Source organism: Sapajus apella, unplaced genomic scaffold (genome assembly GCF_009761245.1).
Source record: "Sapajus apella isolate SASKATOON/1434 unplaced genomic scaffold, GSC_monkey_1.0 scaffold60, whole genome shotgun sequence".
NCBI lineage: Eukaryota > Metazoa > Chordata > Mammalia > Primates > Cebidae > Sapajus > Sapajus apella.
Window position 1 is genome coordinate 711220 of NW_022437000.1, and position 12748 is coordinate 723967.

General features: G+C 37.4%; 1 protein-coding gene across 7 annotated transcripts in view; it reads left to right on the forward strand.

Moving 5' to 3' along the window:
- The window catches only part of PCCA (propionyl-CoA carboxylase subunit alpha), a 424770-nt gene that overhangs the window by 145006 nt on the left and 267016 nt on the right, over positions 1 to 12748 (forward strand). For all 7 annotated transcript variants that reach the window (XM_032246368.1, XM_032246373.1, XM_032246371.1 and 4 more), the window contains one exon: positions 12130 to 12208. In XM_032246368.1, the coding sequence (XP_032102259.1) occupies positions 12130 to 12208 (79 nt within the window). The remainder of the gene's footprint in view (positions 1 to 12129; positions 12209 to 12748) is intronic.

Consider the following 12748-nt stretch of genomic DNA (forward strand, 5'->3'; position numbering starts at 1 on the left):
ATAAACTTTCAGCAGATAGGTAATTGAAAAAAAAGAAAGATCTAGGATTATTCAAATAAATTCAATATGTACTTGTTAGTGACTACTAGTCATCAATTTTTGTTGGCTGTCCTTGTGTTCATTAGGCTGTACTAGTGGAAATTTGTAGGAATCTAAGATTCAAATATATGAAAGTCTTTTTTATTTTCTTTCTCCCACCACCCTCCGAAAGACTTTTACTGAATCTTACTGCGTTTACACTAACCTGTTCCCATGACATCTTACGTTCTTTGAAAGTCTGGCTCTCCCATTTGACTTTTTGTTATATTAGTCTTCTGACGGCCTCTGCTCAGTCTCTTTTTAGTGTGTGGGGATTATGGTAGTCCTTTCTTTTCTGCCCTGGCTGTTTTCCTTTGCCTATTTTTCTCATCTTCCTTTTGGCATAATATAACATTTTTTTTTAAAGTTGCTTGTGTTGTTTATATAGAACCAATAGTTCGTATTTAAGAGGGATAAAAATGCATGGCTAAGTCTGAAATCTTTTTATTTTGTCTGTTTATTTCAGGCAGCTTAGAAAAATTTTCAGATGTTATATGTGACTCTGGGGTTAAGGTTATATGGAAGAAACCTTTGAAAAAGCATGACAAGTTATACCTTCTTCATAATGTTACATCTTGTTAATTTATTTGGCAATTTGGTCTTCAGGAGAAGACATTTAATATTTAAGGAGATTGAATAACAAATGGCAAAGGAAAAGTTATGTTAAAGAAAATGGCGTTGAAATAATCTTTGTGAAATCCATTAAAGAATGAGATTTTTATTTTATTGTTTTCCTATTATTGAAGTGATGTGGTCATTTGAGATTAGAAAGATATTCCCTGGGAGATTGGAATGTGTGTTCTGTGGCTTTCTTCTTCTTTTTTTTTCCCACTGGGTGCTTATATTTTCTTTTATTATTCCAGCATGCACATTTGGGTTTAAGCATAATTTCACAAGTTCTCTTTCTGTCTTTTACTGTTAAATTTGCTGTTTCTGCCTCTTTTTATTTCCCTCAGTCCTTCATCTTCCTTCCCTTGTTTTATTGTTAGTCATTTGTATTTACCATTTTTTTCCTTTTTCTGTTACTCTGTTGGAAAAGACTGTGCGTAACAGTCAGGCAGGAATGTGGAAACACATTGTAATGTGAAAAAACATTGCTTTTTTTGTTTGGAAACTTCCTGTCTATGAAGCCTTTTGCTCTTATCTGTACACTGAAATGCACTGATTTCTGATCCCTGAAGCAGAGTTAGGGATCTAGTATTTTTTATTTGCCTGAGTAGAGAGAAGTAATAGGCAGGCAAAATCAGTTTTGCCTTTTTCTGCCAAAGAAATAGTGTCATGTGTTGGATTGCTTAGTGTATAACACGTCTGGATTATATATTTATATGTACAATATTGATTCAGTCTTATTTAAATATATTTATATAGTTATTTGTATATATGTGTATGACAAATTGAGGAAAGGCTGTGTGTGTGTACATTAGTAATAGAGATATTAATAAATCATAGACTCCAACACATATATGTTTACTAGTTACTAGATAATTATGGACTCTAAATAGTATTGATGCAAATGTGTATCACCTTAGTCTGAAGTGTGCCAACTCGAATGTTACTCCAAAACTAATGATAATGATGAAACTAAATATAACCATTTGCGATTTAAAGAGAGCAATAAAATCAGTGGAAAATTATGATCAAATGAAAAATGAGTACTGCATTGATAACAGACTATATTTCCCCAATTTGCTTGAATTTTTAACTACCTCCTTGTTTGCGTCTACAGCGGCAATTTTTCAGTATAGTTACATGATGTATGGCAGCCAAATTTCTCAGTAGCTTTTGAGCTAGATTCCTTGGAAAACTCTAGTAATATGCTACATTTAATTAGAGTTTGTGCAGTTGTCATTAGTTCACCAGAGCTCGACTGTACCACATTTTTATTGCCCTTCCCCTGTGATTTTAAACAAAACAGATTTACTTTTTCATCATTCTGTATGTCAGCTTCTCATCCATCAGGTTGTAGAGTGAGAAGGAGGCGTTTTGTTCTATGCTATCCTTATTCAGTGGCTAAGGTTAATGGAGGTTTCACCATCTGCAGTGTCATAGATCACAGAGGCAGGACATAAAGAAGCCTTAATTTTGATAATGAGCAATAGGACATTCTTCATGGCGAGATGATCACTATTACATCTCATTGTGTGGTTTTAAAATTTGCAGATTATCACCATCATCTCCTAAATATTTATTGAATTTATCCACTTCTCTGCATTTCTACCACTATTCTCTTTCTTTAAGTTGGTGTCATCCCTTGCCTACTTCACTGTAATAGCCTTCCAAATGTATTCCTCTTTTCATAGCTTGGAATCCCTTGGAGGTAGACATTGGAAGTTATTGGGGGGAAATACTTTTGGGACCAGCACCTAAGGAGGAATGAAGGAAGCTGAGCTGAGGGAAAAGTTGAATTGATTTTCTCTCAACAAAGGCATCAGCTAATAATTTAGAGAGCTGTGAATATTCGTTGGTCTTTCTTAGTTGTTCCAAGTTTGGGCAAGACGATTCAGCCTTTATATACCTGTATCAACTAACTACTGGGGGTGGGCTGCCCCTAGGAAGGGGCATGACCTTAGGCGGAAAGCCTAGGACAAGTCAGCTGTTGGTTGACAATACTTTCAACAGTTGAGGCAATGTCCTGAACTAGGGATCTGGGCGGAAAACTGTACTTAATAACTTTGGTATATATTTTTCATGATTGTTCATTTCTAAGTATTTTCAGATTTCTGCTGTGATTTTTGACTCATATGTCATTTGGTGATGTGTTTTAATTTTTTGAGATAGAGCTTTGCTCTGTCATTCAGGCTGGAGTGCAGTGGTGTGATCATGGCTCACTGTAGCCTCAACCTCGTAGACTCAAGCAATCTTCCCACCTCAGCCACTGGAGTAGCTGGGACATGCCACCCCTCCTGGCTAACTTTTGTTGTTTTTATAGAGACAGGGTTATGCCATGTTGCCCAGGCTGGTCCTGAATTCCTGGGGTCTGTTGATCCTCCTGCTTTGGCCTCCCAAAGGGCTAGGATTACAAATGTAAGCCACCATGCCAAGCCTAGTGATATCTTTCTAAATAACTGAAAAAAAAAAATTTTTTTTTTTTTAATGACTGATTTCTAACTTAATTGCTTTGTGGTCAGAGTGTCATCTTTTTCATTGAAAACCTTTCAGATTTGATGAAAATTGCTTTATGGCTAAGGAATAAGTCACTCAATACATATTCTGTATGTTTCTGAAAAGAATGTATATTCTCAAATTATTGTATGCAATGTCTTATAGATAACTCAAGAGGTCAGATTTACCAGTTAGGGTATTCAAATTTTCTAGTGATTCTTTTTTTTTTTTTTTTTTTTGAGACAGAGTCTCACTCTGTTGCCCAGGCTTGAGTGCAGTGGCACAATCTCGGCTCACTACAACCTCTGTCTCCCAGGTTCAAGTGATTCTCCTGTTTCAGCCTCCTAAGTAGCTGAGCTTACAGGCATCCACCACCATGTCTGGCTAATTTTTGTATTTTAGCAGAGACGGGGTTTTACCATGTTGGCCAGGCTGGTCTTGAACTCCTGATCTCAGGTCATCTGCCCACCTCGGCCTTCCAAAGTGCTGGAATTATAGGCATGAGCCGCCGGGCCCAGCGTAGCCTGAGTGTTTTTTGTTTGTTTGTTTGTTTGATTTTTGTGACAGAGTCTTACTCTGTTCTCTAGGTTGGAGTGCATTGGCAGGATCTTGGCTCATTGCAACCTCTGCCTCCCAGGTTCAAGCAATTCTCCTGCCTCAGCCTCCTGAGTAGCTGGAATTACAGGTGCCTGCCACCATACCTGGCTAATTTTTTTTGTATTTTTAGTAGAGACAGGGTTTTACCATGTTGGCCAGGGTGGTCTCAAACTCTTGACCTTAAGTAATCCACCTGCCTCTGCCTCCTAAAGTGCTGGGATTACAGGCCTGAGTCACACGCCCAGCTGCCTTATGATATTTTTGGATATTTGATTGACCCATATTTGAAAAAGTGGATTTTCCAATTTTTCCTTGCTTTCCTGTTTTTAGATAAGATAATAGGTATATTACAGTGTATCGTGTCTCCTTGGCTATCAAAACATAATGACTAATTTTTGGTTTTTAAGTCTAATTTTATGATACTTGTATTCTAAACAAGCTTATTTTTGTCTTATCTGTGTATCATTCATTATCTTTTTCATCTGCCAATGAATTGTTGGTTTAGGTGTGCCTCTTACAAGTGCATGGATTGGATTTTTATTTTATTTTATTTCTGTTCAGCGTGGTGGAGCTTGTCTTTTAGCTGGACAGTTTTGTCCATTTATATTGTATTTAAAATATGTTTTTATTTATATAATCTATTTTTTTTGGGGTGGGGTGTTTGCTCCATTGTTTGGATTCTGTTTTCTCATCTTTCTTGGCTTCTTTTTGATGATGACTTAAAAAAAAAAATCTCTTGTTCTTATTTTATTTTTTCCCTTCCATTCCCCCCTCCACTGTGTTGGAAATTTTATATTCTATTTCTATTCTTTCAGTGTTTGCTATAGAAATTTCAACTCGGAGACATTCCTTCAGGTGTCCTTCATCTTTGCCAACATTTAGTGTTGTCAGTGTGTTGGATTTTAGTCATTCTAATAGGTGCATAATAATGTCTCATAGCTTCAGTTTGCAATTCCCTGATGACATATAGCATTGAGCATCTTTTCATACTGTTATTTGCCATCTATGTTTCTGTTTGATTGAGGTGTCCAAATCTTTTGTTCATTTTTCAGTTGGGTTGTTTGTTTTCTTATTGTTGAGTTTTAAGACCTCTGTATATTTTAGATAGAACTTCTTTCTTAGGTATGGATTTTGTAATGTTTTCTCCCAGTCTAGGACATGTGTCTTTATTCTTTTTTGAGATGAAGTTTTGCTCCCCTTGCCCAGGCTGGAGTGCAGTGGCATGCTCTTGGTTCACCACAACCTCCACCTTCCGGGTTCAAGCGATTCTCCTGCCTCAGCCTCCCAAGTAGCTTGGATGAAAGGCTTGTGCCACCGCACTGGCTAATTTTGTATTTTTAGTTGAGACAGAGTTTCTCCATGTTGATCAGGCTGGTCTCGAACTCCTGACCTCAGGTGATCTGCCCGCCTCGGCCTCCTAAAGTGCTGGGATTACAGGTGTGAGCCACTACACCAGCCTGCATCTTTATTCTTTTAAGAATGTTATTTACACTGCAGAAGTTTTTAATAAAGTTAAATGTGTCCATTTTTAGTGGTTTGTGCTTTTGGTGTTATATGTAAAAACTCATCGCTAAACCAAAGTCACCTAGATTTTCTCCAGAAATTTTATAGTTTTGCATTGTACAGTTAGGTCTATGATCTGTTTTGAGTTAATTTTTATGAAAGGTATAAGGATTGTGGCAAGATTAATTTTCTTGCATAATGAGTATCCAGTTATGCTAGTACCCTTTGTTTGGAAAGACTATCTCCATTGAATTGCCTTTGCTACTTTGTCATAGTTTAGTTGACTGTATTTGTGTGGATCTATTTCTGGGCTCTTGAATAATTTGTCTGTCTTAGACAATACCACACTGTCTTGATGACAGTGGCTTTATAGTAAATGTTGAATTGGGTAGTGTTAGTCTTTTGAATTTGTTATTTTTCTTCAATATTGTGATGCCTATTCTGGGTCTTTTCCTTTCCATATAAACTTTAGAATCAGTTTGTTAATATCCACAAAATAACTTGCTAGGACTTTGATTTTAATTGTGTTCAATCTGTAGATCATGTTGAGGAGGACTGATATCTCCACAATAGTGGAGGCTCTTATATACTAGGAAGCTTTTATACAAAGTTCCAGACAAGAAGTACAAAAATATGCAAAGGAGCATTGTTATACAAATAGAACAGGATACAGTCTGGATGTCCATTCACAGTGGAGTGGATAATGCTACAATATGTTCGTAGGCGAAATAGATGACAGCAGTTAAAAATAATGACTTATAGCTACTCAGATTATTAACCAATACATTTACTTAATAACTATTACTTTGCATGTTATTCTTTAGGCAGTTTCAGCCACTGCAGAAACAACAAAGAAGACAGGCAAAGATCTTTGTCTTTATGTGTTTTTTACTCATTTTACAGTGAACAATATAGACATTATTGAAGTAAGAATCATTAATCTTCATTTTTACTAGTGGGTGAAAATTGTTTGGGTATAGGATAATCACAGCTTCAAAGTGTCAATCTACAGATTATTTGCTAAGAAAAAAAGTGGCATATTTTCTGTGAGGAAATTTAGTGGATGCCATCTTAAGTAATCAAACTGTCAGTTTGGGATAAATTGATTTTTTATTTTATTTTTGATGTGATGGAAGAACTTGAGGATACAATGTCAACTATGTAGTATTTAAGATTTCTAGTATTTTTTAGTATTTAAGAGCTCTCCCCTGCTTCATCAGCACAAAACAGCAAACTCACACCTTCCCTTCTGGGGAGATTGAGAGGAGTCCAAATAGCAAGTGAACTACTTTGCATTAGAGGAGCATAAAGAAATGAAACAAAACAACGCGTACTGTGATTTCTATGTAATTATGCACAACCTTCATCTAGGGATTTCCTTCCTTTCTGTCCTAGTTCTTTATTGGAGTTGGGGGGTCTTTTCTGAGGCCTTATTACCCATTATGAGGACCTATTCTATCGATCAAGAGGACTGTTCTACTTCTTGAAATATCTTGTGTTTTCTTTTTACTTTGGACCTTCCCTTTAGGAAACAAAGGCCCTGCCGTTAATGATAGGTGTTTTGCAATTGATTTTAAAGAAGACCTTCACTCCCCATCACATCTTCTCTTTGATCCATGAGAGATTTCTGATTAGTACCGCTAAATTAGGAATAAGACATTCCCTAAGAAATACTTTTCTTTTTCCTTCTTTTTATTTTTCCTTTCCCATTAGTTAGTATAGTCTGTGAAATTTTAATTCAAGAAATTATAGGGGGAAAAAACACATAAGATTCTTTATTATACAGCCTACCACTATTGCATCAGTACGGTGTCATTTTATCAGCTTTTAGGTTACAAGGTTGTGCTGCCATGGGTGGGATGGGTTTTGCTTGAAAAGTGATGTTATGTACTGTGTCTTGAGTAGGTAAACATGGCATTATCAGTTGGTCAAAAAAGATAGTTCTTTTTAACTTGGAATCCATAACTAAATGGAAAATCTCCTAAGCTCCTAGAATCTTCCTTCATTCATCCCCTTATCTTCCACATCCAAACTGTCGCTGACGCTAGTCTTTGTCTTTCTCACTATCTCTGTTGCTAGCTGGACTGCTGCAAAGGCTTCCTCACCAGCTCCTTGTTTCTACCTTTGCCCTTTCACAACTCATTCATTGCACAGCAGCCAAAGTGATCTTTTAAGATGCTGTATTAGGTACTTTCCTTTCCTGTATCACACTTTCCAACTTGTTCCTTCTGTCCGGGCTCATCCCTCCTCATTGCTTTTCAGAGTGCTCTCTCTGTCATGTCATTAGGTTCAGCTTAAATACCAGTTTTCTTGAAGAAGCATTTTCAAGCAACAGTAACCATCACTCTCAGTTACATTTATTCCCTCCATGTTGTTTTATCGCAGCCATCGCTATCTTACATCCTATGTGAGACATGCATGTACTTATTTATTTATATATGTATACATACATATATAAATACTACAGCCTTGACCTCCTGGGCCCAAGCAGTCCCCCCAGCTCAGCCTCCCAAGTAGCTGGGATTAGAGGTGTGAGCTACTCCACCCGACTCACACGTGGTATTTAGATGCATGTATGTTTGTATATCATTGTCTGCTAGATAGCAGGGGGTTTTCTGAATTGTTGGTCTTCATAGCCCACAGAACCAGTTAAGGCTCATAGTGTATATTCAGTAAACATTTTTAAGCTGATGAATATGAATTTGATGGTAGAGTTAGAAAGAAGACTGCTTGCTTTGTGGTAGAAAGTAAGACTCACTGGTAGCTGGGAGGTGAGGGGCCCAGAGAAGATTCTTGTCCTGCACTTAAACCTGCCCTTGAAAACTGAGTAGAAAGGCAGGAATGGAAACTCCGCAGTACTTTGGTAACTTAGGTTTCTGTATTTTCTTCATGTATTTTTTCATATAGTACTTAGTAGATTTCTTTTCGGAAGCATTGGTGCCTCTTTTAATGTGCAGAAGGGAATAAGGAATGGAGACTGTGTTGGAGGTGGAATGTCAGTAGGGGAGTCACCACTGTGTTTGGGGTGAGGGAAGGTGGTAGCAGTAGGCATCCAGTGAGAGGACCAGGAAGGTGAGGAAAAACTTGGGAAGAACACTAGGGCCTGATTTTTTTTTTTTTTTAAAGCAATCTCTTCCTACTAGGACATTTATCTCCTTTTAAGAGCCTTGCAGAATTTGTGTTTTGTTATGTTCTTTGTATTAGTTCATTCTTACACCACTAATAAATACGTACCTGAGACTGGGTAGTTTATAAAGAAAAAGAGGTTTTATGCTCTCTCAGTTTCACATGGCTGGGGAGGCCTCACAGTCATGGTGGAAGGTGAATTAGGAGCAAAATCACATCTTAACATGGCTCCAGACAAGAAGAGAATGTGTGCCAGCAGGGAAAATACCAGACACTTACAAAACTATCAGATGTGGTGAGAACTTACTGTCATGAGAACAGAATGGGGAACTCATCCCCATGATTCACTTACCTCCCACCGGTCCCTTCTACAGCTCATGGGGATTATTACAATTCAAGATGAGATTTGGGTGGGGACACAGAGCCAAACCGTATCATTCTGTTTCAAACATATGTCAGCTGAAGAACATAAAATTAAACAAATACATTATAGACAAGAGCCAAGCACAGAAGTAAGTGCTCCAGTGGATGAGAAAATGTGAGAGAACATTAGTGGAAATTTCATGTCCAGACGAGGTAAGTGAGGGGTAACATGCACCATCAACTTGATCATTTCTGATTTTTCCAGGAATGCCAACCTTTGACTAAATCTGTTTTTCCTTCCACTTCTAGTTTACTTATCTTAATTAGAGTGGCAAGGACACAAGAAAGTAGGGACGAGGGACTGTTTGATATTTAACATTGTCTGTGTGGATTATTCTTTTCCTTCTTCTTCAGATGTCTTAAGTATTATTTCTCCATGGTGTGGTGACAGCATATGTACTGCCTGAAATCTAATGACCTATTTGGTGTAAGAAGTTAAGTACAAAACCTTACTGTTAGATTATTTCAGAATATAGCTCAAGGATTAGATTAAGAGTTAGTATCAACCAGGTTCAGTGGCTTATGCCTATAATCCCAGCACTTTGGAAGTCCAAGGCAAGAGGATCACTTAAGACCAGGAGTTCCAGACCACTGTGGGAAACATACTGAGACCCCATCTTAAAAAAAAAAAAAAAAAGAAAATTAGCTGACTGTGTTGGGGCGCAGCTGTTGTCCCAGTTATGGAGGAGGCTGAGGTGGGAGGATTGCTTGAGCCCAAGAGTTCAAGACTGCAATGAACCAAGATCGCACCTCTGCACTCTAGCCTGGGCGACAGAGCAAGGTCCAAAAAAAAAAAAAAAAAAAAAAAAAAATGCTAGTCTCACTAACTTGCGTCAGTTTCTTCCTCCCTCCCAACCTTTTTCCATTTGGTTTGTGAGATTTTGGTCAGGGAATCTTGCCTTCTTGGGTTACATGTATTCACAGGTCTAATGCTATGATGCCAGCAGCACTGGGAGACCACAATGCCTTATCATATATTGCCCTATTCTCTAATGACTTCTCACCTTTTCTGAACATCAAATGATTTTTTTGTTGACAAATTTTTGTATGCATCTTGTGTCCCCAGCTTGTTCCTTGTGAGCAAGTACGATTTCCATGTCTGATTTTGAAATTCACAATCTAGGGTCCATAGTAAATGACTAAAATGAGATTAGTACTAGAGCCAGAAAAACTGCAAATTTCTTAATCCTCAGAGGGAACTGGATGTAGTGATGTTGGCTGTCTCACAGCTCTTGTGGTTTCCTGTCATATGGATCGTTTGTGACGATGCATTGATAAAATACTTTTTTTGAGGGGATGAGGGTAAGGATCTATTAAGTTGTTGTAAACAGGATTTTGCAGGTATACCAGTATCAAATTTTTAATTGGGTTTCTTCACTCCCCTAAAATAGGCTAATTCTTCTCTGTTGATTTCATTCCGATTATTTTATGCTTGTTATTGTGAATGAGACAAATGCCATTCTTGGCACTCTCATGCAGGATTAAAAATTATGCGTAGTCTCGTGTAGAATCAAGACTCAAAGCGTGCACAATCTTCCATACTTTGCTGCATCTGTTTTCTATTGTCATTTCCCCTACCATCCTACAGATAACTCTCTGTACTTCAACTGAATTGTTTTAGTTATTCCTTAAACTTGTCCTATAATCCCCACCTCTGTTTTCTCCACTATTCCTGCCTGAAATGTTCAAGTCCTGCTCATTCTTCATAGCATCATTTAAATGCTCCCCCTCCCACTGCTTTTTTTGAGATGGAGTCTTGCTCTGTTGCCAGGCTGGAGTGCAGTGGTGCAATCTTGACTCACTGCAATCTGTGCCTCCCAGGTTCAAGCGATTCTCCTGCTTCAGCCTCCTGAGTAGCTGGGATTACAGGTGTGTGCCACCACACCCAGCTAATTTTTGTATTTTTTAGTAGAGATGGGGTTTCGCCATGTTGTCCAGGTCTCTATCTCCTGACCTCGTTATCCACTCGCCTCACCCTCCCAAAGTTCTGGGATTACAGGCGTGAGCCACTGCACCTGGCCTAAATGGCCCTTTCTATAATACATTTTTCTTAATTCTTTTTTTCTCTACCTCCATATGATCCTTTCTTTGTTCAATTGCCAGTGATGATACTATTTGGGTCCTTGGCCTCTCTCTTCCTGGATTTGAAGGCTCTCAATGTAAGAGCATGTTCTTTATCTTTCTTCTCAGTGCACTGAGCATTGTTTCAAAAATACAAGCCCATATAAATGAACATAAAAAATTTTAAATTGAAAACACTTAGGAAGCAGGTGCTGTTTTAACTAAGTTGAAGTAAAGAGTGATGTTTTGTGGTTTGGGGGTCAAAAGGTCTGTGACATTTGGCCTTCTCTTCCCTTTTCCTCTAAGGATCCTGTAGCTTGAGCTGAGTGCCATTAGAGCATCACAGGCTGGGAAGGGTCTTGTAAGGGCTCACTGACCTCTTTTTTCTTCAGAAAAGATCACAAATAAATGGTCCCAGACATAGGAATATTTCTACCTTGTTTTTAGAAAACATCTAAAGAAGGGGACTTTTATACTTTTCTTGATAAATGGTCATAAAGGACTCTTGCTGTCAGAAATTTTACTGTATAATAACTAAATACTTAATCATGTAACTAATGGCAATTTTATGAGTTTATTTTTTCTTATAAAACTTTAGCTGGAAGTGCTCTTTGTTTTGACCTTACTTTGTATTTTCATAACACCCTGTTGAATGTATGGAACAGTGAAATAGCTTCTCCATTGATACCAGTGAGCCCTGGAGCTTCTTCTCCAGTCCGTAGAATCATAGCCATGTTTGGATTTTTCCCCCAGCACCATCGTGTCAGTTCTTGCTGATAAAAGCTGTAGGGGTTCTCTGTGACTCCTCAGATGAAAATACCTTAAGTACCTGAAAATCACTATTTTTGAAAAAAGGGAATTTAGTTTGTTATGCTTGCAGACCTCAGCTTTGGAGATGTTTCTTGGTGCTATATAAGTTGCTTCTTATATCTTTGATTACTTAATACTGTACTTCTCTTTTTGGAATCCACTGTCAATTTATGTCTGCTTTTTAAGCATTTATTAGTGGGGCAAATGTTATGTTTATTGGTGTAAGTACCCTTTTTTCTTTTAAAGCGGTCACACTCTCATTTTTTAAATATATCATTACACTGGTGTTATTTTCCTGACTCTAAAGGAAGGAACTTTTAAATAAATTAATTATTGTCTTCTGCGTTATTGAACATGTGGTCAGTTGTCATGTTCATACATCCCAATGATCAAAGTCTGAACTTCTGTCTAATTCTTCCCTGCTGTTAGGCTACCCTGTCATGATCAAGGCCTCAGCAGGTGGTGGTGGGAAAGGCATGCGCATCGCTTGGGATGATGAAGAGACCAGGTGAGAGCCTGTCCAAAATACACTTTTGATGAAAATTGCAGTTACCAGAGTTTTATTAAACTGACAGATACACAGATACCAAAAGCATCATGGAGTAATTACAGTAACCATCTAATTTTTACTCTTTTGAATGGGAAAAAAGATTGAAATCATTTGGAAACCCTTCTTATTTATATTTTGATTATGATTATCCTGTTATAGAAAGGGTTTTTACTATTTTATACATTCACAAAGGATTTTCTTTTTGTTTTTACAGTATATTTTTTAAAAATTACAGTCATGATTCTATTTTCTGGGCAGAAATTACTAAAATTTGGCTATATAATTCTAAATGTCATCTAAAGATTTAAGCAAACTATATTTAGAAGCAGTTATAATTTCATTGAAACTTAATGTATTACCTCAGTATGTGCTTGCTTTCCTTTGCTAGTCCATAAAAGTAGTGAATTACTTTGATAATTTTCAAGTGTGAAATATATTCTTTTTCCTTGAGTTTGAAATTACTGTGTTCCTTATATGGAATTCACTCTTCTTGTAATT